This window comes from Drosophila kikkawai, chromosome 2R, assembly GCF_030179895.1.
Source record: "Drosophila kikkawai strain 14028-0561.14 chromosome 2R, DkikHiC1v2, whole genome shotgun sequence".
NCBI lineage: Eukaryota > Metazoa > Arthropoda > Insecta > Diptera > Drosophilidae > Drosophila > Drosophila kikkawai.
In genome coordinates this window covers 25,111,451-25,129,942 of record NC_091729.1, presented here as the reverse complement: position 1 = coordinate 25,129,942, position 18,492 = coordinate 25,111,451, and the positions used below count along the sequence as shown (strand labels likewise).

Here is an 18,492-nt window from a genome sequence, read left to right as displayed (position 1 = left end):
CATTTTTTTAAGGTATTTATGTAACTGGCTTATGATTGAACTACTTAAAGCGAAGATTTTGTAAATTATAGTTGGGGTGGTGCTTTGAAAATATTTTGGTATTTGCCAGGCAGTTGAAAACTATAATTAAATAGTGGTTAAGTGAATAATGCTTAGGCTGATTAACGAGTTTGATTCAAGACAAGTAGTTTTAGTTGGAGTTAGGTGGCTGCCATAAATATTTGTAATAAAGTAGGCGGCTTTGGAAATGGTTTTAAGCACTTCAGATATTTTTAATAATTCGTAATATGTGTTTAATGGTTTTTTAATATGTTTTAATAATAAGTTAAAGTTGTGTCACTAACTATAGTGATACATATTTTCAATAGAAAAATAAGGCTTTGAAAATGTTTAATATGTCTTTAATTGATTTTATAATAAATTAATTCCTAATATTGATTATAAGCTTAAAAAACCCTTAAAAAATATACAAACCTTCTAGCCAAGCCCAAGAGCTTTAAATTTAATAAATAATTAAGTGATTTCTCCCAAGATAGCTTTTTTAAGAACCATATTTTTTTGTATTCCTTTAAAACTCTAATCAGTTAATGAGAAATTTATGCAAAATATTCCTAGACAGCGAGCAGCATCAGCCCGAAAAGGAGATTAAGCAATAAATTTATGTTAAGCAGCCAACTGAAAGCTGTAAACTGTCGTCGCCCGCTGGCCAGGAGTAACCTTCCTGGCTCTTCTGCCGCTTCTGCCGCTCCTTTATTATTTTTTTGCTATTTCAGCACTTACACGAATTACGCGACCTGAGAAAATTGTAATTCATAATATTCCAGAGCAAGTAATTCCTGGGGGACTGGCAGCCAGGCAGGCATCCTTGCTCTTGCCTTGGGATCTGCTTTTGTTATTGCTAAAAATAGCACATGGTGAATGCCTCAAGGTTGGTTAAGGGGGATGATGCTGCTTGCCTCATTCCATACTTTGTCCCTGTTCTTGTTTTTGTTGCTGGTCTCTGACGTGTCAAAAGTTTTGGCCAAGGCAGCTCCCCCAAGACGACGACAGCCAGAAGATGGAATACTAAGGAATACAGGAACGGGGACAGGTGAGAGCTGCTTGGTAAAAGAACAAAGAACAATAAGGTGAAAACAGATTGCTTGGAGTATTCTGGTGGCATTTCTTGGATTATTTTTAGAAATATAGAGGTTTCTTTATTTAATTTCAAAGAATTTACAAAAAAATATTTACCTTTATTTAGAGTAATTTTTTCTTTAAGTTCATAACCCTTTTCTTAATTTTTATTTATTTGGAAACAATGTTTATATTTTATGATTTTAATACAAATTTCTTGGGAATATATTTTAGCCTTCCAATATTTTTATTAACCTTATATAGATAATTCACTTTTTGGTGTTGGCCACCTCAGGAATGTTCCACTACGTCACATCACATGAACTATTCAAAAAGTCAAACACATCAGCCAACTGTAGGTGGAAATGGATATCTATAAATGGATATCAAAACCAGATCAGAGGCATTAGCATTTTATGCATCACGTGACTGCGAGGTAGTGGCCAACTCCCGAAACGTTTGTTGTTAAGAAAAATTTGATGGAGAAAGGAAGAAAATCCAGGTAAAAGTATTAAAAATATATTCAAATAAATATAAAAAATTAATTCAATTTTAAAATACCTATTTTAAGGACCTTTTAAGGTAGCTAAGAATTTAAACTACCAAAAAATAAAGTTCAAAAAGCAATAGTATCTCGTCCTTGCACTTTTTCACTGCCTGGCCCAATCAATTTCGGCATAATCAGATGGTTGCCTGGATGCTCAGGCTCCTGTTCCTCTGCTCCTCCTTATTTCCCTACGAATGCTTGCCCTGGAAAAATATTGAGAGTGTCAGACACACATTGAATAAAAAGGAAGCGAGATAAAATGGGTGGAAAATGAAGGAAAATGGTTAGGTGGTGGTGGCTCATGGCAGATGGCAGCAGGTGGAGCACAGAGTCCCGCGGTATTGCAATGTAAGTGGCATTCGCTATTTTCCTGCCCCCGCCTTTCGCCACTGCACTTTCACATCATTTGCATGTTATTAAGCGCCATTTGATGAGGGGGGGGAAATGGTGAGGAAAATGTGAGTGGGCGGCGGCTTTGAAACCCTAAACTATCAGCGCTGGCCCGATGATTCCTGCTCTCACTCTCATTTTCCGTTTTCCCAGGGGAATGGGTATGCATTGCAAAATCAGAAGTACCGGGTTTTCGTTTTCCCTGCTCTCTGTTTTTCTTTTTTTCGGACAGCTTTTCGCTCGAATACCCGCGCTTATTAGTATTTGTGCAAGGGATTTTGCGTCAGAAGAAGGATTTGCGGTCTTTTTTACTTGAATACTAAAATTTTCTAAAGGATGCTAAAGAGGGGAAAAGCAGGGAAAGGATATCTGTAAACCTAAAAAGAGACAGAATTTGACGAAAGGATTGGAGTTTAAGGAGGGAGTTTAAGCTGGAAGTTTAGGCTAAGGATTACGGTTTTGAAGGTACTAGAGGAGATTGGAAGTTTGAGAGGAACTGGAAATATAGATGAACTGCTGATAAGTGAGATATATACATATTTCTCTATAAATAAATATATTATTCTCTTTAAAATACAAAATAACAAATTATAATAATACAGCTAATCTCCCATGACCCCAAAATAGTTTAACCTGGTTAACACAAGCCACCAAAAGTTAACAAAAAATATACATGGCAAAAAAATAACAAATATTCGGCTAAACACAAAATAATAATAATAAGCCATAAACAAAAACGCACATGGGGCCTTATGCTGGTAGCCAGCCTAGTGGGTTTCTGGTCCAACAAATTGCCACAAATTAAGACCAGATCGCGAAAAAAGGCATAAACAAAATGCACCCGGCAGGTGGTAAGCGAAGCGAAACTGCATCTGCAACTGCAACTGCATTTCCATTTCCATTTGCAACCAGCAGCCAAGCTAAAGACATTTTTAAATCAAATTCGATTTGGGTCTTGGCATTTGTGCGATTTACGAGAGTCTGGGAATTGCCCAGGCTTTCCACATTATTTTCCAATTGCGTAAGCCGGCGACGCTTGGGAATTGATCAGGAATTTGTACAAAAAAGTACCCAGAATCTGGTGGGGTAATTTACTAGATTTTTAAAGGTTTTAAATCTTGCTTTAATCATTTTTATATTAATTGAGAAGCAGCCTCTCAAATGTTGAGTATATTTTAGAATTGCATTAAATCCAGTTTATTAATTTGGAATATAATCAGGCTTTAAATGGAAATATACTTTTCCCAGAGAAGTTAAAAGTTTAATGGGAGTATTTTGGAGTTTATTTTTAATATTTAGAAAATATTTTAGAAATGTCAAAGAAAAAAAAACTTGTTGCTAACTTGTTTTATTTTCATATCACTTTAATTAAATCACCCGATTGCTTATTATCCTCATAGATCACTTCACATCACTGGGTTTATATCTCTACTCGATCAGTCACTGATCACGTTTGTCACATTACTAAAGTCCCAAGAAATCGAAAAAGCCTGCATTACCCTTGACGACTCACAAAATCAGAGATATACATATTTATCTTTATATAGCTGGAACACTGTCAAACTGTACATAAAGTGCAATTAAATATACATCACTTACACCAATGCAACTAACAAAATATGAAATACAACAAAAAACAAAGTCCCGAACACAATGTTCTTTGGCTTTTTAGCGAGCAATTCAGTTGACAATTTGCTGAGTGGCCAAAAAGGGTAATTAACCCAAGAAAGGCAAGTGAATTTGATAAATAAAAGAATATTAGGTACTAATTATAACTATAAATTAATATATATTATTACTATTATGTTTATAGCTGGCACTCAGAAATATCAATATATAATTAATAAAAAAATATATTAAAATATTTGTTGATGAATTTTTTTTAAATGAAAACAAGAAAGAAAGCTAACGTAGGCCAGCCAAAGTTTGTATACCCTTGCAGGTAACAATTAAAATATATCATAACTAAGCCAAAAATGCATTAATTTCGGTTCGGAAAGCAGTTTTGTGTTAGTTTTTATTAATTTAAAAAAACTGCATACCAAATTTAAAATTTTAAGAAATCAAAATTTTTGGCCATTTTTGCTAATTTTAATGATGTAACCCCTTATCATATTTCGCAAAATTTGCCAAAAAATCGATTTCCTCCGGACATGTCTAGAAAGATTCGCATGTTAATGCTGATCAAGAATATATATGGTTTATGGGGTCGGAAATGATTCCTTGACTTAGAAAAATATTATTTTGTGTTATAAAATCTGATTTTGTATATTAAAAAACTTCTTGATTTTTTTTTTAATTAAAAATATCATAACTCGGCCAAAAGAGCATTAATTTTAAATCGGAAAACTGTTCTGTGCAAGATTTTCTACAGTTAATAGATCTGCATACTTCATTTAAAAATTTTGAAAATTCAATTTTTTATCAAAATCAAAAATTTTAATGATGTAACCCCTTATAAAATTTTGCAAAAATGGCCAAAAAATCGATTTCTTCCTGACATATCTAGACAGATTCCCCTGTTGATGCTGATCAAGAATATATATACTTTATAGGGTCGGAAACGTCTCCTTCACTGCGTTGCAAACTTCTGACTGAAATTATAATACCCTGCAAGGGTATAAAAACTCAAACTTTCCAAGTATTACTCTATTTAAATTTAAATTAATTCCTAATATTTAATCTTCACTATTTATTTTTATTTTATCCTATTTTATTTTTCTAAAAATTATTACAAAATAATTTTTATAAATAATAATGGGTTAATTTGAACTATATAAAATAAAACAAGGCATCGCATTTATCAGGAAAATCACATACCTACATAATGCTTATCCATGTGTCTCCATGGAGCGAGCTTCAATGAAATCTTAGCTCTTTTCGACAACTCCTATGGCTAAAATGCAATTCTAAGCAAAATTATGCGCCATCAGCGCCACAGTTTGACAGGAACTGGTCCGTCCTCGAAGTGCAACAGCCGTGTAAACGTCTGCTCTGCCTATATAATCTCAGCCCTGCTCCCGGACAAGCTTCTCCTTTCGAAAGCAACGCACTTTGGGGCAGAAAAATCCACCAAAGCTTCCATGGAATTGCAGACATTGGCTTTGTGATTTCTCACGCCGCGCTTCCTGTTCTCTGATTGCCATAAGCAAAGATATATACATAAGATATATAAAGGTAACCCAAAACCATACCTGGACAGACCTGGAATTCGCACAAGTGTGCAAACGAATTCCCAGAACTTGCATTTAGAATATTTGCTTTATGAATAAGATTAAATTGTAATTCTTTTATTTTATTGAAATAAAACTCTCAATTAATTAACGCTTTGATAAATCCAAACTTAATCCTACTTCTCTTAACATATTTACATAGATATCCTTATTACTATAATCCTACTTCTTGATCTGCGTTGGAGTAGCTGGTGTTGTCGCCTCCACTTTCGTCGCCGCTGTCGCCATTGTGGGCTGCAGTTTGATGACCTTGGAGTCCGGGCCAGTTGGTCCCGTGGCCAGCTTGGAAACGGTGCCAATGTTGACCACTCGGCGCATACCACCAGCTCCTCCTGGCTGAGCAGAAACTGATGATGACGGCAAGCGATTTCCAAGCATCTGTACTGGCACCTGCTTGAGTCCGGCAGCGGATTTAAAGTATACATTCCTTATCGGAGCCTTGCCATCGCCAGAAACAGCAGTGGACGTGACCGGTGTGCCAGGGTTTATCACTTGGAACTGGGAATAGGCCTTGGTGGTGGAGCCCACCTGGCGTATAGCAGAAGCTGTGGGCTTAATGGTCTGCACATTGACGGCCTTAACGCCGGGCACTAAAGATCCTGTGGCAGGATCCACCACCAGAGGACTACTCGAAGTCACTGCTCCCGTTTTTGGGTTACTCAAAATCCGTATGGGCACGCGATGGGCGCCAGTCGTGACCATATTTCCCATGGGTTTCATGGTGTTGCGATTGATGTACAGCACCTTATTCTGGCCACCCACTGTTGGCGATGAGGTGGTGGTGGTGGTAAATAACTGATGCATGCCCTTGTTGAGCACAATGTTGCCTCCGCCTGGCTTGGTGGTGGTGGTGGTGCCGCTGCTGCTGGTGACAATTCCAGGCGGTTTGTTGGCCTCCTTGATGATTTTTTGACTGATGATAAGTGGTTTATTGGCGCTTCTGATGGGAGCTAAAGAGAAGGGAGATGAGGATCTTCTAAAGCAAGAGTTTACAAGTTGATACATACCTGGTTTTATTTCCTTTTCCACCGGCTGTTGCTGCTGCTGCTGATCTGAGATGATGCCTTCGTTGTCGGCAAATACAATGGGCATGTCTATGATGTTGGCAAGATCCACATTACCCGAGGAGCTGCTGCTGCTTGTGGCCGTAGCGGGCTTGGTGAGTTGCAGCATGGTCATGCCGTTGGCATTCTTGAAAACCGTGTACTTCTGCTGTCCCCCAGCTGTAGATGATGAGGAAGTCGAAGAGCTAGAAGGACCTGCTGTTGTAAACTGTGTCGTTTGTCCCATCGGCGCTTTTAGTGTATAGATCTGCTGGCCACCAGATGATGATGATGAGCCCGGTAGAGTCTTTACAATGCCTCCCATGTTGCCGGTTGAAGTGTTGGTTGCTCCACTTGTTGGCTTGTAGTTGATGAGCTTGCTCTGCGGCGGCAGGGATTTGATTTGGACAAACTGGCTGGAGGGTATCATCTTGATTTTGGTGCCAACTGCCAGATTGACCTGCGGCAGCTGTTTGGATATCACGCCACCTGGTTTCATAACCTTTGGTAGAAAAGCTCCACTGGATCCTGCTAAAGTTCCTGTTGCTGCTGCTGCATCCTCGTAGCCCTCGCCCTCATCTAGTATGAATTCAATGGATTGGTTAAGTTCTTCGCTGCTCAAATTTGACTTGTCTTGATGAGGTGCTTCTTTTTGGTTAGCCACCGAGCCACCAACTTTTGCCAGGGGTCTTGTTCGGGGTCTTCCAACTAAGGGGGTGGGATGTGGGGTAGAACAGTTAGTGGAAAGGATAGCCACAGGTGGCACTAATAACGACCCCCTTTTTGGGCGGATGACTTTACCCTTTCGCTTGACAGCAAACGGATCAATGAGTCGAGGTGGCTTCGGCTTGTGAGGGCGATCTTGAGGCAATGGATTAGTTCGTTTGGGAATGGTTATTGGTTAGGTGATGGTGGTGATTAGTGGTTAAATTACATGCGGGGTGAAAAGGTGGAAAAGGTTGGAAAAGGTGATTGGGAAAAATAACACAAAACGCTGGTACTCACTGTGCGCCACAATCTTGGTCTTAACCGGCTGACCCGCCAGATCCTCCTGGCCATCATTGAGCTTTCTTTTGCGCATCTGCTGCACCGCCTTGTTGGCATTGCCATCGGCCAGGACGTGGGTTAATTGCTTTACCTGACGCTGGTAACCCGGCTGATGCATTAGAGATGTGGGCATCCGAGGTCCTGGCGGATTGTTCAAGGTCCTACTAACAAAATCGAAGACCTCCTCCTGGTAAAGCAATTAAGAAATTACATAAATGTTTCAAATGGAAGAAATTTAACAAAACTTACAACCACCATGTAGTCCACCATGGCCTGTGTAACGCCCTCGATGCGCCGCTTGCTCTTAGGCACCCTCAACGCATCATCTGCACTGCCCACCACCACCAACGAGGACTCAGATTGCATGCGCTCGCGCAGCCCCTCCATCTCCTCCTGACTGGTGCGGGCAGAGTTCTGGCCAATGACAAACAGTATGGGCGCCTTAATGTCCAGCATTCGGTCATCCGGCATTCCGCGAGGACCGCGTATGGTGTTGTAGGCAAAGCCCATGCAAACCACACAGGCCACACTCTCCGACAGGGCAACCTGCAAAGCCAAAGCTGCTCCTGCATTAAAGCCGACAAGGATAATGCCACGGCTAGGATTATCAGTGCGCAATTCATGAATTCTGACGCGTGTCAAGGACACAATGGTTTCGGCCACCTGATCAAGGTTTTGATTACCAATTCTGTTGTCTAAGGGATTAAAAATACAGTTAAATCCGAGTAAATATGAAATGTATGTAATAAAAACTCACTCGAATTGGGCAGAGTAATCTGCACGACCTGTGTGATGGTGGCCAAAGCCTGATACCACTTCTGCATGCGATCCGTGACAACGCTACTGGTGGGCATGGTTGGCAGCACCACTATAATAGCGTTGTGCGATAGCTGACGCCCCTTGGGCAATATATTTGGTTCCCAGCGTTTTTTCATCACCGGAGCCAACAGTTCCTGGGTATGATTAAGCGGACGACTGAATAGCATCTTATCCACCAGCGTAGGCAGCTTAGTTTTAAGCGTCTGCAACATGTCTAGGTAGGAGGCCATGTACGAGGGCGACAGATGCTCCATGAGCAGCGAGTGCAGCCACTGGGTGATGCGGGGCTCCCAGGAAACGCCAGCTAGAGCCTTGCGCAGACGGGAGGCGGACTTATCAACGCTCACTCGGCGATGAATAGCTTCATGCTGGCGCTTGTCGTTGGCCAAACGCGCCAGCTGATCCTGGTCAAGAATGGAGCTCACCTTCTCGAATAGCATCTGCTGCATGGGTGTCCAACCAAATCTGTTGAGAATTTGAATGATTTTAGTCATAGTTTAAAGGAATACCAATAGAAGTACTTACTGATTGACTCGCGCCACCCAATCCTGCTCATCGGCATTGTTGTTCTTCACGTATTTGGCAATGCGAGCGCATTCGTTCATTGCCTCCTTGGCGGCTATGTCGTCGTAGGGCGGCACATGGACCTGCTGCGTCTCCGTCAGATCCTCGTGTTGCGGATATGTGTGGCAACTGGGACACTGCGGAGGATGGCGGACTAGTATGTTCCTTGCGGGTGCAAGGCCATTATTAACTTCGTTGCGTGTAACTGGATCACGGATATAGCTGTGCTCCATTTTCTCCCCAAACGACGATTCACTGGGCGCCGAAATGGTGCTGGACTAAGGGAGAAAAAGGGGAAAGAAGGCGTTAATATAGGGATCCATATATACAAGATTCTAAAAGAAGGATGTGCGATGGACTGTGTCAATATAGAGATCTTTGGGGGCGCATGCAGTGCAGGTTAGTGGGTGAACACGATGTTGCTTCTGGCTTATCATTACACTCTCTGTCGGCGTGGACGACGATGTGATGACCAGCGTGGGCGACTTGGTCGCGGACCCAGCCTTTGGCGGACTGCTGACTTTGATCGAGCCCGTCATGGAGGCAGCGCTGCCCAGGGAGCCGGCCTTTACCACAAAATACGACGCGAAACCTCCGCCAGCAGGATTTTTATTTGTTTTTGTTGTTACGCTTGCCGTCGCAGTCGCTCCCGTTGCCGTCGCCCCTGCTGCGCTTGCACTGGTGTGAGTGTGGCTGTGTGTGGTGTGTGTGTTGTCGCCTGGGCCAACGCGCGTGAGGAATTTGCTCGGGCTGTAGGTGATTATGGAGGAGGACCCGGCGGCGGAAACCTCCGGAGACTGCGGCTTGCTGCCGCTTTTCCCGGCTATTTGTTTCATCATTTTTTGGTTTCTGTCACTTCGTTTCTACACTAGCTGTCTGACTGCTTCTCGCTCTTCCTCTTCTACGCCGTTGTTGTGCACTTGCGGCGCTGGGCAAACACCTGGAATTCCCAGAACCCCTCGACTGCCGGTAGTCCCTATCAGTTAACACTCCTCGCCCTGATTTTGAAGGATTTTACGAGCAGCTCCTATTGTTTTTCGGCCGTGTTCCGCAACAGTAACCGATTTTCGCAATTGCTTTTGTAAAATATGGCGTGCCCCGCGGCGTTGCCACTTCGTTGGCACTTTGACCGTGTGGCAACTCCAGGGACAGCTCGACAGGCCCAGTACAAAAATATTTTTGGAATTTCACAACAAATGGGCAAAATGGGCGTCTGTCAGGACAGCAACCCGTACGGGCAGCCCTGCCCCGTCAAGGACGCGTGACTTACACTCTCGCTGGGCGTGGGGGTGGTGGGCTTCGCCAGTTCTGTGTCGGGGACCAGCGGCAGGGCCGCCCCAGCGATCTGTTCCTCCTGCTCCTGCTTCTGCACTCCGGTGCCTCCGCTCTGCAGGAAATTGTTGAAGCACTCGAAAAACGATGCCATGTTTGGGCGGGCACAGATTTGAACGAGAACTAAATTATTCACAATCTCAAAAACAAAATAACAATCAAAGGCAAGCGTCAAACCGAGCAAGGGTAGTGTTGGAACTGGGTGGCGTTGCCCAACACTGGCCCCATAAACAGCTGATTGCCTGGCGTGCATTTTGTTTGGAGTTGTGGAAAATCGCGTTAATTGGTGAAATTTGTTTAAATAGCTCCAAAAACCGACCGGAGGAGGCATGGAGGAGCTGCAGCAGTTGGAGTACCTCTCGCTGGTCTCAAAGATCTGCACGGAGCTGGACAACCATCTGGGCATCAACGACAAAGACCTGGCCGAGTTCATCATCGATTTGGAGAACAAGAATCGCTCGTACGACTCATTTCGCAAGGCCCTGCTGGAGAATGGCGCCGAGTTTCCGGACTCCCTGGTCCAGAATCTGCAGCGCATCATCAACCTGATGCGTCCCAGTCGTCCTGGTGGAGCCAGCGAGGAGAAGAAATTCTCGGGCGACGCGAAGGAGGACAAGAAGTCGCAGCTGATGAAATTATTTCCCGGCCTGGCTTTGCCCAATGATAAGTACAGCAAGAAGGAGGGCAGCGACGATGACGAGGAGGAGGCAAAGGAGAAGAAGGATGTTAAAGAGAAGAATGGGCACCACAAGATCTCCGACATGAGCGACGTGGATGCTGCCATGCTGGAGCTGGAAGCTCTGTGTCCTGGAGAAGGCAAGGCAGAGGTGAAGCCGACCAAGGAAACCAGTTCCAGGGATCGCCACAAGCGCCGGGAACGCAGCAGAAGCAGGGAGCGGGACGGGGACAGATACAGCCGTCGTCGCAGCAGATCCCGGGAAGATCGGGATAGGGATCGCCGAGAAGATAGAGACAGGGATCGCCGCCGTAGCAGATCGCGGGACAAGGACAGTCGCCGTCGTGAGAATCGCCGCAGAAGCAGGTCTCGGGAGGATCGAGACCGCGACAGAGACCGTCGTCGCCGCCGATCCAGTTCCCGAGACCGTCACGAACGTCGACGACGAAGCCGCTCTCGTTCCGGTGACCGCCGGGATCGTAAAGATCGCTCCAGGGACCAGGAACGCAGCGAAAAGATGCCACCGCCCGCAGCAGCAGCCGCAATGACCGATGATCCCGAGGCTGGAAAGATCTACTCCGGCAAGGTGGCCAACATCGTTCCCTTCGGTTGCTTTGTGCAGCTCTTTGGGCTTCGCAAGCGCTGGGAAGGATTGGTACACATCTCGCAGCTGCGAGCCGAAGGTCGAGTTACCGACGTAACCGAAGTCGTGAGCCGGAATCAGACGGTCAAAGTGAAGGTGATGTCCGTAACCGGCCAAAAGGTATCGCTGTCCATGAAGGAGGCGGATCAGGAGACTGGAAGGGATCTCAATCCGCTGTCACATGCCCCCGAGGATGACGATTCACTGCGAGATCGCAACCCCGATGGGCCTTTTAGCAGCAGCACGTCCATGTTGAATTTGCAAGGCAACGGCCTGGATGGCGATGAGCATGAGTCCCGGAAGCGTGTGACCAGGATCTCTAGCCCCGAGCGCTGGGAAATCAAGCAGATGATCAGCTCGGGTGTGCTGGACAGAAGCGAGATGCCCGATTTTGACGAGGAAACTGGCTTGCTGCCTAAAGACGAGGATGATGAGGCGGATATCGAAATTGAGATTGTGGAGGAGGAGCCACCCTTTCTCTCCGGCCATGGCAGAGCCCTGCACGACCTGTCGCCGGTGAGAATTGTGAAGAATCCCGACGGATCCCTGGCCCAGGCAGCCATGATGCAGTCAGCCCTGTCCAAGGAGCGTCGCGAGCAGAAGATGCTGCAGCGAGAGCAGGAGATGGAGGCTCTACCCACGAGCCTAAACAAGAACTGGATAGATCCCCTGCCCGAGGAGGACAGCTCTCGCAGTCTGGCGGCCAATATGCGAGGAATGGGAGCGGCTCCAGCTGAAGTTCCCGAGTGGAAGAAGCATGTGATTGGCGGCAAGAAGTCCTCGTTTGGCAAGAAGACCGATCTCACGCTGGTGGAACAGCGCCAGTCCCTGCCCATTTACAAGCTGCGCGATGATCTGATCAAGGCGGTTACCGACAACCAAATCCTCATCGTTATTGGAGAAACTGGCTCCGGAAAGACCACACAGATCACCCAGTACCTGGGCGAGTGTGGTTTCACGGCCAGAGGAAAGATCGGATGCACTCAGCCCAGGCGAGTGGCGGCCATGTCCGTGGCCAAGCGAGTGGCGGAGGAATATGGTTGTCGTCTGGGCCAGGAGGTGGGCTACACCATCCGTTTCGAGGACTGCACCAGCCCCGAGACCATCGTTAAGTACATGACGGACGGTATGTTGCTCCGCGAATGCCTGATGGAGGCGGAACTCAAGAGTTATTCCGTGATTATGTTGGACGAAGCCCACGAGCGGACAATTCACACTGATGTCCTGTTTGGTCTGCTGAAGACAGCTGTGCAGAAGCGACCGGAACTAAAGCTCATTGTCACATCTGCCACGTTGGATGCGGTAAAGTTCTCGCAGTACTTCTTCAAGGCTCCCATTTTCACCATTCCCGGCAGGACCTTCCCCGTCGAGGTTTTGTACACAAAGGAGCCGGAGACGGACTATCTGGATGCCTCGCTCATCACCGTCATGCAGATTCATCTGCGTGAGCCACCTGGCGACATTCTCCTCTTCCTCACGGGTCAGGAGGAGATCGACACTGCCTGCGAGATTCTGTATGAGCGCATGAAGAGCTTGGGTCCCGATGTACCCGAGTTAATCATCCTCCCGGTGTACTCTGCCCTGCCCTCCGAGATGCAAACCCGTATCTTTGACCCAGCGCCAGCGGGTAGTCGCAAGGTTGTCATAGCCACCAATATCGCAGAGACTTCCCTCACCATTGACGGCATATTCTATGTGGTAGATCCCGGTTTCGTCAAGCAGAAGGTGTACAACTCCAAGACTGGCATGGACTCACTGGTGGTCACCCCCATTTCGCAAGCGGCTGCCAAGCAGAGAGCAGGCAGAGCCGGGCGTACGGGTCCGGGCAAGTGCTATCGCCTCTACACGGAGCGCGCCTATCGGGATGAAATGTTGCCCACGCCAGTTCCAGAGATTCAGCGCACCAATCTGGCCACCACAGTGCTGCAGCTGAAAACCATGGGAATTAACGATCTGCTGCACTTTGATTTCATGGACGCACCTCCAGTGGAATCACTGGTAATGGCGCTGGAGCAACTGCACTCGCTGTCGGCCCTCGACGACGAAGGTCTGCTAACGCGTCTGGGCAGAAGAATGGCAGAGTTTCCCCTGGAACCGAATCTCTCCAAGATGCTGATCATGTCGGTGGCCCTGCAGTGCTCCGATGAGATCCTCACCATTGTGTCGATGCTGAGTGTGCAGAATGTGTTCTACAGGCCCAAGGACAAGCAGGCCCTAGCGGATCAGAAGAAGGCCAAGTTTAACCAGGCGGAAGGTGAGTTTGCAACCTCTAATTCCCGATTCCTTGCTAATCTCCTCTCTTTACAGGCGACCATTTAACCCTGCTGGCCGTGTACAATAGCTGGAAGAATAACAAATTCTCGAATGCCTGGTGCTACGAGAACTTTGTACAGATTCGAACCCTCAAGCGGAGCCAGGACGTGAGAAAGCAGCTGCTGGGCATCATGGACAGGCACAAATTGGACGTGGTTTCAGCTGGAAAGAACTCGGTTCGCATCCAGAAGGCCATCTGCTCGGGCTTCTTTAGGAATGCGGCCAAGAAGGATCCTCAGGAGGGTTACCGCACCCTAGTAGACTCCCAGGTGGTCTACATCCATCCATCGAGTGCTCTCTTCAACCGTCAGCCGGAGTGGGTCATCTACCATGAACTGGTGCAGACCACCAAGGAGTATATGCGCGAGGTGACCACCATCGATCCCAAGTGGCTGGTGGAGTTTGCTCCTTCGTTCTTCCGCTTCTCGGATCCCACGAAGCTCAGCAAATTCAAGAAGAACCAGCGTCTGGAGCCGCTGTACAACAAGTACGAGGAGCCCAACGCATGGCGTATTTCACGCGTTCGACGACGTCGCAATTAATGGACTAACTCTTAACCTTTATGATTGTAATTTTTTGTATTTTAAACGCTTAGAAATATATTTTAAGTTTAAACTTCAATAGCCTTTGCGACCGCGAAAGCGCTGCCGGTTGTCCAGCTGAAAAAGGTGGAGCTAATATGATGAAAGGAGTGGGATTACATACTTCCAATGTACTCACCAAGGAGCGCTTGCACTCGTAGAAGGTGTTGCGGAGCACCTGGCATTCGGGGGGAACATTGTTGTCCTGGAGGCACTGACGCGGTGTCTTACCCATGCGGCAGCACTCGCTCTCCAGGAGGCACATCTTCAGGTCAGCCCTCACACCCGCACAGGCCGTCTCGTCCGCCAATCTTTCGTTGCCCTCGTAGCGCATCATTTTTAGGTTTTTTAAGCTTTTTTAATGTTTATTTCCAATAACTTAAGGAATTCAGTTACAAAACCAAAGACCGGGCAAGTATTGGGAAACGTTTGAATACGCACAGCTGACAGCAAAAAGCAGGGGCGGAACATAAATAAGGGGGTCCAAAATCGCCCTCTGTGGGAAATAAACTAAACTTTTTAATTGTGAAATAAATGCATAACTTAATTGTTAATTATTAATATTTTTCTTTTTCTCAAATCAGTTGTATTTTATTTTTAAATGTTTGCTTTGTCATGGTGCACTTCTCTGGAGCATTCTCACATTTTCCAACACTGCAATAGCTGCATTTGTTGACCAACCGCACAAAAACATTGTTGCTCGAATTTGTTTAAATGTAGTATTTAATACAATCAATTATAAACGAAATGGCCTACGATGAGCGCAGTAGTGATGGCAGCAGCTCCAGCGAGACGCCGGATACCTACGCCCACTTGCTGTCCCCAAAACCAGGCCAGTCCTCCCAGACGCCGGCAACTGCCATGCCCAAGCACATTCCCTTCCCCGAGCACGCCACCACATCCGAATGGCTGAGTGAACTGATTATGTGCGCCTTTACCATGGGTTCGGCCATTGTCCAGTTCATAAACATTTACAGGACCAACTGGTGGCTACCACAGGCCCACACAAGGCATATGGTGGTGGGTTTGGTCATGTTTTTGACGGATCAACTGTTTCGAATTTAATGGAATCTCTGAATTTACAGAACATAGAGCTAATTGATCCGTATCTCCGCTATCTGATGCTCATACTAAACACGCGAAGACTGATTTACTGCTTGCTCCTGGTAAAGCTAAGAAGGGGCAATGAGAAGAGTCAGCGGTGGATCCGCCTGGGAATCAAGTACGGATTTGGAGGCCTCGTTCAGCTGGCCTTGGGTTTTTGTGCCATGAAGCTGTACCAGCAGCACTCCTACATAATACTGCTCTTCCTATCCTATCCGTAAGTAATTTAGTTACTAAATATCCAGGAGACTCTTGAATCCTTAACTTCCCTTCCCTAGAGTTGTCATCTACTTGCTGATCTTTGGCTTCCAACTGGAGCCCTTCCTGCGAACCAGATTCGAGCTGCCCGGAGTTTATATTAACGATTTGCCCGTCCACAGCTGCACTACGAATGCCGTGCACATCCGGGACGAGGTTGAGACACTGCGTCATGACTTTAACAAACGCTTTAAGCAACTCATTTTCACCTCCATGCTAAATGCCTATTACAGTGGCTTAATGCCCTGCTGCCTGGCGGTCAGTGTCCAATATAATGTACTCCGGGCAGCCCAGCACTGCATCATTGTTTGCCTGGGCGCTTTTAGTTTGTGTGCGGTGTTCCTTTACCCGGCCAAGTACAGCGATACGTTGCATCGGGCCACTCTGCATTTGGGCTGCTGGCAGCGAATTGACCGAGAGCCAGCGCCCTCGCAACTAATTGTGGCGGCCAGTGCTTTGTCCTGGTCGAAATATTCATCCTATGGCCATGGAACTGTGGTGAAGCACAACGGGGGTCTGTACCGGAGCCAGGGAGTAGTCACAGTGGCCACGCCGGGAAATGCCAGTCATGCGCGATTCTATGTGAGTATTTGTATTCGTTTCCTAGTTTTTCAATGTCTTATGCAATATTTCCTTTTGTAGAAACTCTTCCACAATCCCACCATCATTTACTCCACGCTGGCCACTCTCCAGGCGGCCGTGCTGCTGGTGGAAATTGGTTCCCTAAGCGCCGAGAGCGTAGAGTGGCACTTTGTGCTATCCATCAGCTTTGTGGCCTTCACTAGCATGGGCGCCTTCTTCAAGCTGGTGCGTGACTATTTCATCACCAAAGATCTGTACAAGACTGAGCACGCCGTGGCCTCCGATCAGCCCTTCCGCCTACGCATGAGAGATGCATTTATTTAATAAAGTAATAAAAATAACACATTAGCTTTTATTAGGCCTAGTTTTGGCTTTTGTCACCGGGCGAGGAACAGGATACAGCGAAAACCCAGGAGCTGCCCTGCTTGTGGTCCCGCACCTGGATACCGTGCTGCTGCAGCAGATTTCTCAGCTCGTCACAGGCGGCCAGCAGCTGAGAGTTCTTCGTTTTTCCGGAGATGGCCTCTTCCCGCATTCTTCCTCGAACAGAAAGGACATCGTCCACCAGCAGAGAGGGGTCGATGTTGTGCTCCTGGGATGAGATCTTCTCCTGAAGCGATTCGCTTTGTGTCAGCTCAGAGACTCCGAACGTGACCATGGCCCTGTTGATGAAATTCCCAGCTGCCATAAGGAGATCCATGCAGAAGGCCGGCTCATTCTCAGCGTTCACCTGCTGCTCGTTGATGCAGCGACTGATGCTGCTCATCTGGTCAATCAGAACGCTGATCGCTCGCGCCGTATCGAAGTCATCCCGTAGGCTGTTATCAAACTCGTTGACAGTGTGGGCCAGTTGGGCCTTCAGGGCACCCTCATCCAGCAGGTGGATCGGCTTGAGGAACTGTGTGTAGGCGCTGAGGTCCGCCTGGAAGTTCTTGAAGCGCTGCAGCGTCTGGCGGGCAGTCAGCATTAGCTGCTCGCTGTAGGACATGGCATTTCGATAGTTCGACAAAAGACAGGCCATGCGGAACTCGTCGGCAGAATAGTTCTTCAGCATCTCCGAAACCGAGATCGTGTTGCCCAGCGACTTGGACATTTTGTTCTGGTCACCCGCCATGCTGAGCTGGCCCGTGTGGAGCCAATAGTTGACCCACTGGTCTGTTTTGTAACGTGCACAGGACTGTGCCTCCTCGTTCTCGTGATGCGGAAAGCGCAGGTCCAAGCCGCCGGCATGGAAGTCCAACTGGTTGCCAAAGAAGAGACCAGCAATGGCACTGCACTCAATGTGCCAGCCTGGACGTCCTTCCCCGCCCCAAGGAGCCTCCCATGTGGGCTCGTTGCTCGATGCCTGGCGCGACTTCCACAGGGCAAAATCTGCGCTATTTTTCTTAGCCGGATCCGACTTCTCCTCCTCGCTCTGTCCCAGCCTCTGTAGTTTCCCATAGTTCTGGCTCTTGGACACATCAAAGTAGACGGATTTGTCCGGCGTAACGTAGGCATGCTCGTTTGCTATTAGCTCCTGGATAAACTGCACAATGCTCGGCATTGTGGTGGTCACATTGCAGCGCACATCAGGCGGTCTGACATTGAGGCGGAGCATGTCCTGCCTGAACTCTGTCTCGTAGGCGCGTGCCATTTTGAGCCAGTCAATGCCCGACAGCCGGGCTCGCTTGATAATCTTATCGTCCACGTCCGTGATATTCATGGCCGTCACCAGGTTGATCTTGAAGTGATCCCGCAAAATGCGCTGCAGGATGTCCACCTTGACATAGGTGCTGGCATGGCCCAGGTGTGCGGAATCGTAGACTGTTGGACCGCAGGTGTACCAAGTGACCATCTGCGGGTTGCGCAGCACCAGCGGCACCTTCTCCCGCATTCCATTGTTGTAGATATTAATGCCGGTGTACTGACCCAGCGGTTTGCGCCACTTGAACGCCGGCTGTTGATTCAGCGGCGCTCCGTCATCCGAGAAGCTCCGCCGGCAGATCCGCGCGGATTCAAGCCGCGCGCTCCCAAAGATCCGGAACGTTTCTTTGCTGTAAGTGTGTAAGGATATGGGGATGAGATCCTGACTATCTGAAGCTGCGGTATACTCACAGAATAAGCATAGCCCAAATTTCTAAGAATTTTGAATTGGTTCATGTAAACAAAAACATATGACATATGTGAAGTCTGCCAGATAGTTTTTCTATCGCCAGTATTTAGTAGGGTGTGTCGGTTAGAGAAATAAATATTAATAATTAAAAA

The 18,492-nt window shown here is 47.0% G+C and overlaps 5 protein-coding genes across 13 annotated transcripts; 2 read left to right on the top strand and 3 right to left on the bottom strand.

Moving 5' to 3' along the window:
• Positions 1-5,327: 5,327 nt before the first annotated feature.
• On the bottom strand, positions 5,328-10,344 carry Rcd1 (Reduction in Cnn dots 1). 9 transcript variants are annotated; one of them, XM_070284145.1, is made up of 8 exons: positions 10,030-10,344; positions 8,721-9,037; positions 8,134-8,660; positions 7,626-8,071; positions 7,335-7,563; positions 7,131-7,190; positions 6,294-7,037; positions 5,328-6,236 (listed from the first exon to the last, which is right to left on the bottom strand). In XM_070284145.1, the coding sequence occupies exons 1-8, from the start codon at positions 10,342-10,344 to the stop codon at positions 5,449-5,451; spliced, it is 3,426 nt and encodes a 1,141-aa protein (XP_070140246.1). In that variant the 3' UTR covers positions 5,328-5,448. The 9 variants fall into 9 exon arrangements, with proteins under 9 accessions (XP_070140246.1, XP_017019879.1, XP_017019876.1 ...); XM_017164390.3 differs by lacking the exon at positions 10,030-10,344 and adding an exon at positions 9,778-9,872; XM_017164387.3 differs by lacking the exon at positions 10,030-10,344 and adding an exon at positions 9,200-9,852.
• Positions 10,345-10,420: 76 nt separating this feature from the next.
• Positions 10,421-14,346, top strand: pea (ATP-dependent RNA helicase pea). Its single transcript, XM_017164386.3, has 2 exons — positions 10,421-13,664; positions 13,718-14,346. Exons 1-2 carry the CDS (start codon positions 10,421-10,423, stop codon positions 14,263-14,265), a joined length of 3,792 nt encoding a protein of 1,263 aa, XP_017019875.1. The 3' UTR covers positions 14,266-14,346.
• LOC108072961 (cytochrome c oxidase assembly factor 5) lies at positions 14,283-14,739 on the bottom strand. The gene is made up of 2 exons (XM_017164391.3): positions 14,444-14,739; positions 14,283-14,382 (listed from the first exon to the last, which is right to left on the bottom strand). Exons 1-2 carry the CDS (start codon positions 14,639-14,641, stop codon positions 14,341-14,343), a joined length of 240 nt encoding a protein of 79 aa, XP_017019880.1. The 5' UTR covers positions 14,642-14,739; the 3' UTR covers positions 14,283-14,340.
• Positions 14,740-14,948: 209 nt separating this feature from the next.
• Positions 14,949-16,589, top strand: LOC108072989 (transmembrane protein 39A-B). Its single transcript, XM_017164437.3, has 4 exons — positions 14,949-15,324; positions 15,390-15,625; positions 15,687-16,248; positions 16,309-16,589. The coding sequence occupies exons 1-4, from the start codon at positions 15,052-15,054 to the stop codon at positions 16,570-16,572; spliced, it is 1,335 nt and encodes a 444-aa protein (XP_017019926.1). The 5' UTR covers positions 14,949-15,051; the 3' UTR covers positions 16,573-16,589.
• CysRS-m (cysteine--tRNA ligase-like protein, mitochondrial) lies at positions 16,547-18,479 on the bottom strand. The gene is made up of 2 exons (XM_017164436.3): positions 18,343-18,479; positions 16,547-18,281 (listed from the first exon to the last, which is right to left on the bottom strand). Exons 1-2 carry the CDS (start codon positions 18,351-18,353, stop codon positions 16,610-16,612), a joined length of 1,683 nt encoding a protein of 560 aa, XP_017019925.1. The 5' UTR covers positions 18,354-18,479; the 3' UTR covers positions 16,547-16,609.
• Positions 18,480-18,492: the final 13 nt, after the last annotated feature.